The 15696-nt window shown below is 52.1% G+C and overlaps 5 protein-coding genes across 5 annotated transcripts; 3 read left to right on the top strand and 2 right to left on the bottom strand.

Annotated features, from left to right (window-relative positions):
• Window positions 1–316: 316 nt before the first annotated feature.
• Window positions 317–2633, bottom strand: N7539_006729 (putative amino acid transporter; the record flags this gene model as incomplete). Its single annotated transcript, XM_056936330.1, has 2 exons — window positions 317–484; window positions 549–2633. 2 exons carry the CDS (start codon window positions 2631–2633, stop codon window positions 317–319), a joined length of 2253 nt encoding a protein of 750 aa, XP_056788265.1.
• A 640-nt stretch (window positions 2634–3273) lies between these two features.
• On the top strand, window positions 3274–7297 carry N7539_006728 (putative cation chloride cotransporter; the record flags this gene model as incomplete). Its single annotated transcript, XM_056936329.1, has 4 exons — window positions 3274–3754; window positions 3826–4417; window positions 4480–4645; window positions 4694–7297. 4 exons carry the CDS (start codon window positions 3274–3276, stop codon window positions 7295–7297), a joined length of 3843 nt encoding a protein of 1280 aa, XP_056788264.1.
• Window positions 7298–8869: 1572 nt separating this feature from the next.
• Window positions 8870–10489, top strand: erg12 (mevalonate kinase; the record flags this gene model as incomplete). Its single annotated transcript, XM_056936328.1, has 1 exon — window positions 8870–10489. One exon carries the CDS (start codon window positions 8870–8872, stop codon window positions 10487–10489), a length of 1620 nt encoding a protein of 539 aa, XP_056788263.1.
• Window positions 10490–11248: 759 nt separating this feature from the next.
• Window positions 11249–13561, bottom strand: N7539_006726 (Zn(II)2Cys6 transcription factor; the record flags this gene model as incomplete). Its single annotated transcript, XM_056936327.1, has 3 exons — window positions 11249–11773; window positions 11916–13445; window positions 13541–13561. 3 exons carry the CDS (start codon window positions 13559–13561, stop codon window positions 11249–11251), a joined length of 2076 nt encoding a protein of 691 aa, XP_056788262.1.
• A 1167-nt stretch (window positions 13562–14728) lies between these two features.
• On the top strand, window positions 14729–15575 carry N7539_006725 (DUF924 family protein; the record flags this gene model as incomplete). The annotated part of the gene is made up of 2 exons (XM_056936326.1): window positions 14729–14907; window positions 14972–15575. The coding sequence occupies 2 exons, from the start codon at window positions 14729–14731 to the stop codon at window positions 15573–15575; spliced, it is 783 nt and encodes a 260-aa protein (XP_056788261.1).
• Between the last annotated feature and the right edge of the window lie 121 nt (window positions 15576–15696).

Below are 15696 nucleotides of genomic sequence, written 5' to 3'. Positions count from 1 at the left end.
CCTCTTACGTCCCGCCGCGCGGACAGAGCAACAACAACAAATTTATGTGACAGGAAGAACCTGAATTAGAGACAGAGAAGCAAGAAAGAAGAATGCTGACACTACTCAAAACTTATCTGTACACAAGAGAGGTGGCGTCGCTACTAGAACATCCACCAAAACATGCTCGCTCGAAACAGAAGAAAACAGGAGACGTTGAAAAAAGGGGACACAAGGAATACCAAGTCGTGACACACTGCAGCCTCAGGAAGCAGTGAACAGGGAAGACAGAAGTCAAAGGTGATCAAGTCAGCGCGAGACCGACCACGCGCATAGCTTATTTGGGGTCACAGTACCCGGGGCTTGATGGAGCCTGGGCACCGAACCAGCTTTGAATGGTCAGAGCAGTAGTGTAGATACAGCAGATCGCGCCGAGAATAGCAAGGGTGATATCGGCGATAGCCTGGCGTTTTGATTGAGCGCAAGCACGCAGGTGGAGCAGGGGCTGTGATGGATCAGTTTTTGCACAACAGCATTGTTGATTGAGAAGTGAAGAGAAAAGAGCTCACCGGATAGACATAAATCAGCGGTACACAAGCGAAGCTGCCAACCAAGGCAACGAACTTGTCTAGATCAGCTGCACCACCCCAGGCGACAACAGCACAGACGACAACCAAGAAGAATCGGAAAGCGTTCTTTTTCCACTTGATATATGGGTTATACTTCCCACTGCGAGTGAACAGCTCATTTTCCAAGATACGGATGGCAGGGAACAATTGCAGAGGAGTGCTTAGCAGAATAGCCAGTGAATAGAGGAGCTGGACGACATTGACAAATTTGTCGTCCTGGGGCATGTTGAGAAGAATGACGGTTTTGGTGGCCGATCCATAGGCTGCGTAACTCAGCGCACCTGCAGACAAAAAGATCAAGGTGATGATGACCATCACTCCGGCCAAAACGCCCGGGAAACGGCCAGGCTGCTTCATGGATTCCTGAATCGGAATGATGAGACCAACACCCTCGTAGGTGAAAATAGCTGTGCCGATGAACATTGACCAAGTAGCGGGGTTGAATGCTTGAATATCAGAGACGCCGCCATTGCTGATCAAAGTTCGAGCATCATAGTAATAGATATACAGCAGTCCCAGGAGAATGAAAGCATCAGCAATCAGTGCAGTGAAGCCTAGCTTGCCAATGTCACGAATCAAGGACAGCGGGAGGAAAATAACCAGCTGCAGTAGCACCAGATACTTGATATCGATGAAAGTGGCGCATTTGCTCACGGCTTGCACAAAAGCCTGGAGATTCTGCGACACAAAGACGATGTAAGCTGACACAAAACCTAATTGACTCAGCACAATGGAGCCAAGGATGATGCGTCTCATATGCTTTCCATACAGAATGCCGCCAATGTCACCAAAGGAGCCCTCGATTTTCATGCGTGAGTTCACGAGGAGGATAAAGGCGTAGTAGCTCAGGATGGAAACACCGAGAAGGACGAGGGAGCTGAACAGCATTCCGCCGTTGAGGAAAGCTCGAGGCAGGAAGAGAATGCCTGTTCCAACAAAAGACTTAAGCAGCAACATGACAGCACCGGTGGTGGTGGTGTTACCAGGAGGAGCACGCTGCTTGTGCTTGCGCTTTCTGCGGCCAGCCCCTTCTCCTCTTAGAAGCGCGGTGTCTTCGCCAGACTCCCGACCCTCGTCGTGCTCATCCCAGGCATCTGAGGAGAAGTACTCATCGGGACCCAGGACTTCGTCATCTTCTTCAAGCTCCTCTCCGGCAAAGTGACCATAGAGCGTCAAGAATTCCAAAAAGCTCGAGGTTGGCAGCTGAGGCGGTGCAGGAGGAGGTCCACCATTTGTCCCCCGAACAGTTCCACGATGTGGACTTCCTGCCGTCCTGCGCAGGAAATCTCGTCGGAATCCGCCCGGAACCTGAATTGTAGAAATGTTCTCTGTTTCAGCCTCAGGGGCAGGTCTGCTGATGCTGAAGCTTTTACTGCGGGCAAATCGCGAAGAATCAGCATCTTCGGCCCAGCGGTAGACCTGACGAGTAATATCACCGCCCTGAAGCTGAAGACTGGAGAATTCCTCGTCGCCGTGACTTGACGCAAGTTCAGAGCCAGTATCTCGGCCCTCGGTAGTGTTCTGAGGAAGCACCAGATGTCTTCGTACAACTTCTGGGTCCTCATAAGCGCCTGCTACACTGGAGTCTGGGCCGTATTGGTTCTCAGCGTTGGTGTCGAAAGAGCCATATTGGGAGGCTGTCGGCCGATTTTGAGTTGTAGGGGGAATCGATGGGGATGCAGTCATTCGTGGCGGGGTTCCGAATCGAGGCGGCGAACGACCAAGGCTGGCTTGGAGCTGAGAAGCAATCATTGACTGGCCCGGTCCAGGGAGGGAGGCCATATTGTCAACAGCTTGAAAGTTGCGGTCAACATTTGACGGAGCAGTACTGATTGGCCGAGTCGCAGGCGGGCCTTGTCGTGAGGCCAGCGAGGCAGCTAATGACCCGGACGGCACCGGCGACGCCAAACGAGCCATGGAAGCCTGTCGGCTCTCAGGCCCAGGAGAGGTAGAGCGATAGGACGAGGCTGGGATAGGCGACGATCGCTGCGGATGCAGCGATGAGCTCTCGCCATTGTCTGTCATTGTAGGAATGGGGCTGGCGAATGAACCTCTCAAACTAGCGTAGTTGAAGGTTGGGCTAGTGGCAGTCGCAAGTGTGAGAGGGGAAGGTCGCAAGCAAGAATTTTGCTCGGTAGAAAACAATTGTTACCACAAAGGTGCGGCAGTTTCGACACTGCAGGCTAAGACAGTGTGGCTGAAATGTATGCAGAAGATGAGTAGGGGCTGTGTTGGTATTGCGGCTGATCGTCAAGAGCGTTAAGGGCGGCAAGAGCGTTGCAGTAGTGGGCGGCTAGCTCCGATGCGTGACTGCGTTAGTGCTGACTGCTGACTCGCTGAGTCCCCGGAGCTTGTCCAGATTGAGGGCCCTTTGCAGTTTGCAATGTTTGTTCCTCAAACCCCACGTCATCGCCCGCTCTCTCCATATCTCTCTGGAGATAATGAATTCTATTGGCGATAACAAGTCAGTGCAAGCGGTGAACGCGCCAGAGCTGGAGTTGCCAAACAGAACAGCAAATTTGATGTCTACTGCTCGATCTCGAATCGTCTCGCCGATAAGTCCACAAGGCTCGAACTTTGACCTCACTTTGGGCGTTTCAAGGACTGGTGGGTTCTAGGCCTTAATGCACCTGGAGTGGTCCTGATCGTCAGAGGAGAGTCAGCCATGTCTCGCCCGGGCCCAAATTTCTCAGCTCGAACAGCCCAAGAAGATGTTGCTCGCCTTGATCCAACCGAGTCGGAGGCTACCGTACCTCCAGAACGTGGCCGACATTTATCTTGGCCTCGGACTTTATGGTCACGGCCCCTTGGGACGTCCGCGGCGGAACCGCCAAATAACACCCAGAGATCAACCTTCCAAAATCCGCTACAAGGCATTTTCAATAGGTTGACGCAGAAGTCTGCGGTTGAACAGGAACAACATCATGGTGGCCAAGCTGGTTTCGTCCCTTCCAGTGGACCTCTTCGAGACAATAGTGCAGATAGAAAGGACAAATCCGCCCATCGGCATCGTTCGCCTGAAGAATCAAAGAAGCTTGGTACATTCTCAGGAGTGTTCGTACCTACCAGCTTGAACGTGCTCAGTATTCTCATGTTCCTCCGATTTGGGTTTATCTTGGGGCAAGCTGGACTGTTGGGCATGCTCGGTGATTTCTCCCCTACGCATAATCCCGGCCATAATGAGAGTTGGCAAAACTGACTCCCCTGGGATATTTAGGCCTACTGATAATATCATACCTGATCAATTTGGTTACTACAATGTCTCTGTCAGCGATTGCAACAAATGGCACGGTCCGCGGTGGCGGCGCGTACTACCTGATATCCCGCTCGTTGGGCCCCGAGTTTGGAGGCTCGATAGGGGTGGTCTTCTACCTGGGACTTGTTTTCAACACCGGCATGAATGCGGTCGGTCTCATCGATTGCTTTACTCAGAACTTTGGGACCCAGTCCGGCACGCTCGGTCACTTCTTGGAAGAAGGATTTTGGTGGCAGTATCTGTGGGGGACGGTGATCCTTGTCCTCTGTACTGGAATTTGTCTTGCAGGCAGCTCTATATTTGCGAGAGCTAGCAACGGCCTTCTGGTGTTGCTCCTTGTTGCTACATTTAGCATTCCCCTATCTGCTGTGTTTTTGAAACCTTTCACTTCTCCAGCGGATCACATCGAGTTCACGGGCCTCAGTTGGCGAACCCTCCAGGAGAATCTTATGCCTCAATTCACGAAAGGCGCCGCTGGAAGTCAATTGAAGGGAAGAGAGAATTTCCAGGACTTGTTTGGAATTCTATATCCGGCGACGGGTGGCATCTTCGCGTGAGTGAATATTGCTTCGTGGATGGGTCAACCCTGATGACACAATTGCTGACTTTTCGTAGTGGAGCGAGTATGTCCGGAGATTTGAGGAATCCTAGCAAGTCAATACCGAAAGGTACACTCGCTGGACTTGCTCTGACATTTATTTCGTACGTGCTCGTCATTGTGACCATGGCTGCATCAATCCGTCGGCAGTCCTTCTACAATAATACCAACGTGATTCAAATCGTAAGTACACATGCTCATTCTCAATATGACACGTCTAATGCCATGTAGGTCAACTATTCTGATACAATTATTCTTGTCGGCGAATTTGCCACCAGTTTCTTTTCCGCACTTATGGGTGTCATTGGGTCTGCCAAACTCCTTCAGGCCATAGCCCGCGATAGCTTACTCCCAGGCATCAACTTCTTCGGCCGCGGTTCCAAGAAGAACGACGAGCCAATAAATGCAATCGTCATCACATATGTATTCGCTCAACTCACAATGCTGTTCGACATCAATCAGATTGCGTCCTTTGTGACGATGACATACCTGATGACCTTCCTCGTTACTAACTTGGCCTGCTTCCTGCTGAAGATCGGATCCGCTCCCAACTTCCGGCCCTCCTTTCACTACTTCAATTGGTACACGGCTGCAACGGGGACACTCGTCAGTGGCATCAGTATGTTCTTTGTTGATGGTCTGTATGCCACCGGATGCGTCGGTATCCTTCTCCTTCTCTTCCTCCTGATACACTACTCTTCACCACCCAAGGCATGGGGCGACGTCAGCCAGAGCCTGATCTATCACCAAGTGCGCAAGTACTTACTCCGTCTCAAACAAGAGCATGTTAAGTTCTGGCGACCTCAGATTCTCTTGTTTGTCAGCGATCTTGACCGGCAATACAAAATGGTCTCATTCTGCAACTCCTTGAAGAAAGGTGCTCTGTTTGTTCTTGGCCATGTGCTTGTTACAGACGACTTTTCGTCGGCAGTCCCGGAAGCTCGGCGGCAGCAGAGTGTCTGGACGAAGCTTGTAGAATTCTCCAAGATCAAAGCATTTGTCAATGTTGCAATCTCCCCAGCCGCAGAGTGGGGTGTGCGAAACGTGGTTCTCAACTCTGGGCTGGGAGGCATGAGACCAAATATCGTGGTAATTGACCAATTTCGCGAGAACCAATCATTAGTCGAGACCTTGTCGACTGGATTGAATCGACGAGAATCCCAGAAATCGAGACGTCGGTCGTCGCTGAGTGGGTCGCGCGAGGAACCTCAGCGGGAGTCTGACTCGCAAAACAAAGGGATGACCTGCCAAAGCTACGTGACCATTCTAGAGGACCTCCTTTTCAATCTCCGAATCAACGTTGCAGTTGCGAAAGGCTTTGAAGATCTTGAGTTACCTGGATCTAATGAAAGCCCAACCAAAGAATTCATTGATCTCTGGCCCATACAGATGTCGGCAGAGATCGGCGCGGATAATGAGAGCAAGCAGAATGTGCTCACCACGAACTTTGACACCTATACGCTGATCTTGCAACTGGGGTGTATTCTCAACACTGTACCCTCATGGAAGAAAGCCTACAGGTTGCGCGTCGCAGTGTTCGTGGAGTACGAGACAGATGTCGACGACGAGCGAGGTCGTGTGGAAGCGCTGCTCGAAAAGCTTCGCATTGAAGCCGAAGTCCTGGTGTTCTGGCTCGCCTGCGGGGATATCCAGACCTACCGCGCGATTGTGAATGGTGATACATCACCCGACTTGGCCGACACTCGCGACCATGTTTACTCTGCCCTGAAAGACGAGGAGTGGTGGCAAAGTCTTCAGATGGCGCGCAACGCGCCCCGGCACTCCTCCGCGCAGAGTCAGGATGTCGAGGAAATGCCACGATTTGATCGGACGTCGACATGGCAAGGTCCCGGAAGCCTGGAGAGTGAGAACAAACATTTGAAGCAACGGGTCAAAGGCCTGAGAGAGCTCATCCAGCGCCGCAGACGGTCAGTCTCGAGCTTTAGAACACTGGGCAATGTCAACCTGGGTATGAAAACCCATCATCTGCTGGATGCCTTTGTCGATTACGACGCAGACAATGCGTCTAGCGAGAGCAGCGACGACAGTGACATTGAACCCTATGTCAGTGACTCTGATGTTGACGAAGCTGATGACGAGCGGGAGGAAGGCGATGATGGCGACAGCATCGGAGCAGGCAATGCGTCGTCCCCTGAACGTCCGCGGATTTCGCTCGGGGATCGAAGCGAAGGCATGGACAGGCGTTCGAGTAGCCCAGGCGTTAGCCCTTCTTCACGACCTCCAGTACGATCTAGCCTGACAAGTAGCCTCCTCCCAAAATCCGACCAGCTCATTCCTCCACCTGTTGCGTCTGGGAACACGTCAACCGCAAAATCCGGGACTCCTGGAGCTCGTCCCCAGGCCAGCCGGTCCGCCTCCAGCAAGCGCTTCAGCTCTGCTCCTATCCCCGAGGCGCAGGTTGTCGCCGAAGAAGGCGCGGGACCATCCATCATGTTCGCATCCACTGCGTCTCCCCCTCGACCTTCACAAAAACTTGACTCAATCTACGCTCGGCGTTCATCGCCTGCGTCTTCAGTGCCTGCCGTTGCGCAGAGTAATGCAAGCGCGTCTGGGTTTCCAGGACCGGCTTCTGTTTCACTATCATTCAATGATCTTCCCAGCCGGGCACAGCATCTGATCTTGAATGAGCTTATGCGACGACACAGTGATCAGACGGCGGTCATTTTCACCACGCTCCCCACTCCGACCCATGGGACCCTGCAAAGGGAAGAGGAGAGTGCATCGTACCTCAGTGATCTCGAGGTGCTGTGGCAGGGGTTGCCACCGTGTCTGCTTGTGCATAGCAATAGTATGACCGTGACGATGAATCTGTAATGAAATGGGTGGACATGACTTGGGGATGGTCAAGACACGTTCGCATAGGACATACTGCGTAGTGCATAGTGCATACTTCTGCTTCTGAGCGTTGAGATACTTGAGAAGGTTCAATGATGATGAAGCGAACATAGCCGACTTGTTGATTCGGTGAATATTTCAATAGCAACGACCTGTCCCTTCCTGCCTAAGGTAATTCACGTTGACATGTGACTTTGACTTATTTAAACCCAAACCCCCGTGACAAGACACCAGAGCTCCCTTTCTACCTCAAGGATTGCTAGGTATCCTACATTGCATATTTCCATGAACCTCTGGATCTGCCGTTCAGTTTGATTTTTTCTACGTCAGGATTGCCTTCTTGAAACGAGGGAGACTGAGCGCGACATGGCGCAATCCTCAGTGAGGGACAGGTACCATTAGTGTCCATGGTCGCGCAGGGATCTTCAGGGCAATTACTCTAATCAGGAGCATCTGCCGGCATGGAAGGAGTGGTCAGAGCCCATGAGCTCATTACCGTGCTGGAATCCCCATGTACTGGACCGATGAGATTCTGCATATTGCAGACTCTCACACAATGATCACTGGCCATTCCCTCACTTTTCCTACTGACGAGCCTTCCGATCGGATGTGGCACAGCTGAGGTCGCACTGGCGCTGTTTTTGTTCGACCTCCGGTCAAAAAGCATTGTGAGCAGTCGGCGCCTAGCATCATGCACGCTTTCGATTGTACTTTTAGACGTTGGAGGGCACCAAAGACCAACACCAAATCCGGCTGATGCATACTGCTCGTCGATAACGAACCAGAAGGCGCTGAGGCACTCTTCGATGGAGCTGAACCAGCGAGTGAGCTTGAAAACCGGGGCCGATGACACAACTGGAGAATTGGCACCTGAGTGGTTAAACCGTGCGAAATGCTGCTCTCGAGCCCCTCCAGATTGACCCAAAACACAATCTTCTTGTTCAAGACTTGCTATTCAATCCTGAACAAGGCCGGGCACCGGCGGCAGACTCGGCACACGACTGTACGATGGTGCATGGTTGATGCAGCAGGTGCCGGAAGGCGGCTTGGGTGGCTGTGTGATGGCAGAAAAAACAACATGCGTCAGCCCGTGTGTGCTCGACGCTACTTCGTATATCGGAGCACTCTTTGTATGAGCCTGCAGCCACTGCCCTGGCGGCCCAGTCCTTAAGAAGATAACTTATCGTCGGCAGGCTTGGACTAAAAACTCGAATCTGAGCACCTTTTGGATTTCTCCTGAGCCTCCACGCGCTGCTCTCCCCACTCCCGTATCCACATTCTCGAGGCGAGCCCGTCTCTTCTATTTGATTACATACATTTTTACATTGTCCATCGACTCCATACTCCATTGCCCTTTTTTTCCCTGAGGAGGGGTGAGTGGAGTTCGACCATGATCTAGTCCTAAGAACCCGTCTTTGTTGGTCGCCCCTTACATTCTTCGACGATACTTTCCACCTTCCAGCTCAACTGGGAAGCCCTCCCTCCGCTAGCTCTTTCTCCCCTCCACAGTCCAGAGTGCAAAGTACAGACGCCTTGCTGTTCCTCCCGGTCATGTCTACCAACGGCGTTCACCGACGCAATGGTAGTATGAAAAGTACAGAAAGTCAGAACAATCAGCCACGGCCAGTTGCGCACTTCGAAATCGATCACGATCTACCAGACCGCTCCCGTGTGGATGGGAACGGCAACGTCAACGACCACGGTACTGACCCAGATTCGCTCGACCATTCTTCCGATAGCAGCAACGCAGCTGCTTCCTCTCACAACCACAACGGCATGACATCTCGTCGGCCAAACATGTCGCGCAAAGCATCCTCACCTATGGCGCCCACCTTCATGGTGTCGGCGCCGGGCAAGGTCATTGTCTTTGGTGAACATGCCGTAGTCCACGGCAAGGCCGCTCTAGCTGCTGCAATCTCCCTTCGCTCCTATCTTCTCGTCACAACACTGTCCAAGTCACATCGCACGGTGACCCTGAACTTCCGTGATCTCGGACTAAGTCATACCTGGGATATCGACACATTGCCATGGAGCGTCTTTCATCACCCGTCGAAGAAGAAGTTCTATTACGATCTGGTTACCGACTTAGACCCTGAATTGGTCGAGGCCATCCAGCCTCACGTCGACATCGTATCCAAGCACCTCCCCGAAGACCAGCGCAAAATCCACATCCGCTCGGCGTCATCCTTCCTCTATCTTTTCCTCTCGCTAGGGTCTCCGCAAAGCCCTGGCGCCATCTACACTTTGCGCTCCACGATTCCTACCGGTGCCGGTCTCGGCAGTAGTGCCAGTGTGTGTGTCTGCTTGAGTGCCGCGCTGCTTCTCCAGATTCGGACATTGGCAGGCCCCCATCCAGATCAACCACCCGAGGAGGCTGAGACGCAGATTGAGCGCATTAACCGGTGGGCCTTTGTGGGTGAGATGTGTATACATGGGAATCCTAGTGGTGTGGATAATACGGTGGCCTCCGGGGGTAAGGCAGTGATCTTCAAGCGTCCCGACTATCTCAAGCCGCCAGTGGTCATTCCTGTGCCCCAATTCCCCGAACTGCCTCTTCTGCTAGTGGACACACGGCAGTCTCGCTCGACCATGACCGAGGTAGCAAAGGTGGGCGAGCTCAAGAAGGCGCATCCTGTGGTGACCGAGTCCATCCTGAACGCAATCGATCAGGTGACTTGCTCAGCGCAGCGTCTCCTCGAAACTCCAGATTTTGTGGGCGATTCAGATGAGACACTCGCTCATTTCGGTACGCTCATTCGCATCAACCACGGCTTCCTGGTTTCACTGGGCGTGTCTCATCCTCGCCTGGAGCGCATTCGGGAACTCGTTGACTACGCCGATATGGGCTGGACCAAGTTGACCGGCGCTGGTGGCGGCGGTTGCGCCATGACCCTTTTACGACCCGACGTGAAGCCAGAAGTGGTCCGCGACTTGGAGCAAAAGCTCGAGACCGAAGGTTTCACAAAGTACGAGACCACACTGGGCGGTCATGGCATTGGTGTGCTGTATCCTGCAGTTTTGCGCAGTGGTTCCGATGAGGAGGGCGGCGTGGAGATTGATCAGCAAAGTTTCGAGAATGCCGAGGGCACTGAAGGTATCGAGCGGCTTGTTGGTGTTGGATACAATGAGCAGCGCGAGGGATGGAAGTTCTGGAAGCGCGCGACGCAATGATTGGGAGTCAGAATTATAGCGTGCTCTGATCTTTAAGCAGGGGAGAAACAGCCCCCTTTCCATGATATCTGATCGTTGGGCTTAGTCTAGCCCTGTGGCTTATCATCTCATGTACCGATGAATCGTCTGAGCAAACACTCATGGTTGAGACTTTCATCCACCATGTTGATCCCAGCATCGGACTCCTTGTCTCTGACGACATTTCATTAATTACCACTTCTCTGTACACACTTACCATGTTACACACTATACGCTTACTATTTCGAATGTTGGCCCGCGACGCTTGCACGTCCAGGATCAGCACGCATCACTTGTGTCGAGTTTTTGACCCTGTCCGTGCATGACCTGTTATCTTTTCGACCCAACTTCTCCTTCTTCATCTTGTCCTTGACAATTTTCTTCATGCTTTCTGGCTCGGTTCTATTCTTGGCATGAGCATTATCAGCGCAGGGCGCGTCTGATGGATATTGTTCTTGGCCGATTTTCAGGTTTAAAGAATCATAATAGTGTCTTCCCTCCTTAAGACCTTCATAGTATTTCGTTGACAAGTATTGTATGCTAGAGGCGGGTTCAGAGTATCCATGTATTCTGAAACGGGTCCTGAAATCAACTAGCAAGTCTTGTAAAAGCTCTGATCATGGCGTACTAATTCGAGTCCGAGTCCAAGGATCCAGATTGCCCATACAACTTGAACGCTGGCTACATATCGATGTCTTTATTCATCCAATCGTCCAAAAAGTGTCTCTAGTCCCGAACCTCTCACCCCATCGTCGTCTCCCACCCCTTCTCAATCATAACATCCACCCAATACGTATCCGACCGACCCGCATCCATGCGTCTCCATACCTCCTCCACGAGTCTCACACACACACTGATCGGTTTCGGCGGCAGAACATGTAAAAAGGACGTGAGACGGCCTAGTATGAATCGTCGTGTGCGAGATACCTCGATAGCCCCCATTGAAATGGTGGGCGTGTCGGCGGAGAGATCGTTGAGGCCGTTGTCTCCGTTGTTGATATCGTCTGGATAGGAAGGGATATCTGTGTTGGAGGGAGATCCTGGCAAGCGGAGCTCGCTGCAGGATGCTACGAGGAGAAATGGTTGGAGACAGCGGGTGCGAGACTCGATTGGGATCGTTTTCAGGCGGGAGAGGGTTGTTATAGTGAATTCTGTGAGCCATTCGTCGTGGGCGGCAGTGTTGTAGGAGGGGGAGGAGGAGGCGGAGGCGGGGGAGCGAGGATGGTCTGGTGGACTGGTGGGAGTGAAGATGAAGGGAGGGGGAGTCTTGAAGAGAGGAGAAGGATGTGAATGGAGAGTTTGATAAGCGTGTGCGGGTGTTATTCATTTCCGGTGTTGGAGTATTGTAATTCAGTTCTGGAAAGAGGTTCATGCTATCAAGATCGATAGGGAAGAAAGGATCGTGCACATTCGAGGGATGCGCGTCGGTTTGTGCAATGTTCTCTGCAGATGAAGAGAGGCGATTACGAAGAAGATCTGGAAAGACACGATAGAGCTGCATCAGTCCCGTGCAGCGGTAGACTTCAGCCATGGTGAGTAGATGCCAGACAGGAGTGTCCTCGTCGCCGGGACTAACAATCTCGGACTCGGACGGATGAGCCAGTCCAAGAAGTCGTTTCTCCAGGTCTTTGGCCTCTTTAATTGCCATTTGGGCACGGTGGATCTCATCCTGGGAGGTGAACTGTCGCGCACGAACTCGTTTGCGTTCGCGACGAATCAATCGGCCGACTTCTTGTACGGTGAATTGCGTATCTCTCGCAATTCCCGTCCAAGGATGCGGGATTCGCTGAAGGACAAGGGGTTCGTCTGGAGACAAGGGACGTTGGCTGCCTGGTGGTGTCGTTGAATCATTATCGATCACATATGACAGCAACATCTCCCAGTAGATAAGAGCCTCCTTGAAGAATCGCAAATTATTGCTCGTGTTCCTTGCTGGGCCAGGATGAACACCGCCCGAAGGAAATTCCGACGCAGTGACATGTTTCCGTAGGAGATTGAAAAATGAGACGCCTAGATCTTTCGGATCATGCCAGCTTGCTGTTTGACCGAGCATGAGCAAGGCTAGCAAAGATCTGTCATCCATGACTGGCTCACGGGTGATGAAATCAATAGCCTCGTCGCGCATTTTCCGCCCCAAAGGGCCAAACTCTGGAAAGTCGTTGACAAGCGTCGCAGCAGCCATACTTTGCATGGTTCGACACATGGCTAAAGATGAGCCCCAGAGGCGTGACACTGTGGTACGAAACGGGTTCATTTGGCTGTCATAGCTGGAGAAGAGAGCAGCGACCTCTTTGAAGTAGTATTCGATGAGTGTCCACGAAGGATTATTGAGGGGTCGTGACATTGTCGTAAGCCCCCGGCTAGAGGCCTGTAGACCAGACTGCGCCGGAGGATAGCTGCGCACAATGGAAGAGGGTGCGAAATGCCTCCAGGCACTGACCTTGTCTGTACAATTGGACTGTGCCGCTTCGACCGGGTCAGTCATAGAGAGCAAATGAGACAAATCTTCCGTGGTGCCAGAAGATTGTCTGAGGTCATGCGTGATGTGACTCTGCGAAAAAGTGCACATGGGCAAGGCCATTGGGGGTGATGGACAGAGATCCAACAGTTCAGACATTGAACCACCATCCGCTAGATTCCAAAGATTGTTATCCGTTGGAACCGCCACACCAGCACCATGTTCTGACTGATTCGAATCGAGCGAATGTTGACTACCCGATCCTCTAGCTGGGGTAGCGCCGTCACCTTGATAAGACGCGGTCGACTGTCTGCGCGAATTCGACAATTCTCCAGCCCCGGATACTCTGCTGCCCGGCACTGCGCCCTTGCTCTGTTGCTCCTGCTGGCTGACCCATCGAAGGTTTTGTGCATAGCCTGGACATCGCACGCCCAGGCGTACACAGCGGCCACACTGAGGTTGTTCCTCTCCGCATTTCACCTATTGGGACCTTGCGCGGTTAGAATGCTTGGACTAAGAATCGTGTACACTACAGAGTACAGCGTGCTTTGGGACGAGAGCACTGACCCGTTTACTTTTGCATCTGGCACAGCCATTGCGAGACTTTTTCACTCGCCTCATACCGGGATGATTGCAGCAGAGATCATGAGCAGCAGATGTTTACATATTCGCAGGCTTGCAGGCTCGCAGCATTCCAGTGGAAGATAATGCGAGCGGGAAATGGCCGTTGGGTGCGGGGAACCCGATCGAGTCGAACGTTTTGGCCTGCGCCATGAGTTGTCTCGGTCGTCCAATGGTGAAGCTTTGATCATCGTTTGCGTGGGGCTGGACGTATCGTCACTATCTTTGGTTGAAGCCATGACGTGGAGGTTCTTCTGCATAGCCTATCATCACCCATCAAACATTGGTGATCATTTTTCGTGCAGTATCTCGAGCCTAATGCGGATCTCAATTGTGGTGTTTGTCGTCGCTCATGAGACATGACCTGCCATCCCATTGCGAGTGACTTTCGTCGATGGCAAGCATGTCGAGCGAACCAAGCTGTTATGGTCGAGAATTTCCCACTGTATGGATCTCCATGCCCGGTAGATTCACATTTGTCACAATTGAGACTGGGAGACCATTAATCGTCAACAGCAACACATTTCTCAAAGAAAACTAAGGATTCGTTGTCGGCGTCGGCTGACTTCGTGTTCCCCGAAAGGGTTCAACTGACTGAAGTTCAGGTGGACCTCATGCCCGCCCGGACCGATGCTGACTCAGCAACTGACGGCGCTCGGACTTTACTGCAGCCGACTGAGCGATTGATCGAGCCATACAGTACTCTTAGAGGGATGGAGTAGAACTGAGCACCACACTAGACGACTGCTGAGTACTGAAGATGCAGTGAAAAGTTTCGTCATCAACATTGAAATTACCTCGTTTGTCTCGGCTACTCACGTCAACTTCAAGTCAATAAAGGCGCCTGGGCTCGTGGCACGATATCTCGGAACAAGCTCACCTAAGCTTGAACCAAGGGACCACCTGCACCCGCCTCCATGGCCTATTTGATGCGCACCTGGACCGCAGGACCAAAAGCAAAGCTTGGTTCTCTTTCACTTGAAGGACTACTTCTGCGAAGGGTGCGACACTCGTCAAGCATCGGTGTTGCAAGCTTTAATTCACTGTCAAGGCAGTCGCTCGGAGTCACGGAACGTGGTTCACCTGTCCGACGTCATTCAAACATCTATTCTCAGTCACTGACTCACCACCTGCACGCAAGGATGTCGACGTCTGCCGAGTGTAATGCTGTACTGAAGGACACTATAAGCCCTTCACTTCTCGGCCAAGTACGAAAAGTCTGGTTCGAGCATATAAAGACTGAGGATGGCCTGATCTTTCCGAGCCAGGACGATTTCAAACGGTGGTTTGTCCGCGATGAAAGTTTTGATCAGATTTGCGCGTGCGTTCTTCACAGATCCATAGGCTCACTTTCGCCCTTGACGTGCGTTGACCATTCAACCTAGAGAACAATTCAAGACTGCCCTTGACCAGATTCTGGAGTCCAAGGCAAGCGCGCAAGACATGTTGGAGGTGATTGATACCTCTTCCCCGCTCGACTGGCTCAGCGTCATCCTCCTTCTTGATCAAGTTCCTCGAAATTGTTATCGTGGAGACGCTTCGAAGATGGTCTTCGAGCGCTTCGATCCTCTTGCTGAAGCGGTGGCTCTGCGTGACATTGATGCCGGTATACCTGCCATGTCCTCAGTGGTGCGCTATCGTCTCGCCTATCGAATGTGGTTCCAACTGCCGTTGATGCACTCCGAAAAGCTCAGTGTCCATGAAAAGGCCGTGGCGCAGTATGAAAACATCGCCAAAGATGTCGATGATCTTTTGACCCAAAATCCGTCCACGTTGGGGGACGATGAAAAAGAATGCCACAAAGTCTTGTCAAAGAACACTGAGGCTGTCCATGGATCGCTGTCCCATCAATTGGAATTCGAGAAACGGCACAAAGTGATCATCCAGCGCTTTGGTCGGTACCCTCATCGAAACCAGGCTTTGGGTCGGTCATCGACTGCGGAGGAGGTGGAATATCTAGAAAATGGTGGTGAGACATTTGCGCAGTAGTTGCGGTTAGACACGTCTTCCGATTTCTCCAAACAAGTGAAGTAACACAGTGGACCGACATATGTAGTATCTTGATCAAATTCCCGAACACTTTTGACTTGCAACTTGCAGCCTGAAACGA

The sequence above is a fragment of the Penicillium diatomitis genome, assembly GCF_028827545.1.
Source record: "Penicillium diatomitis strain IBT 30728 chromosome Unknown utg000009l_segment0_segment0, whole genome shotgun sequence".
Lineage (NCBI taxonomy): Eukaryota > Fungi > Ascomycota > Eurotiomycetes > Eurotiales > Aspergillaceae > Penicillium > Penicillium diatomitis.
Note: the sequence above shows the minus strand (reverse complement) of the source record. Positions and strands in the feature narration are given on the sequence as shown.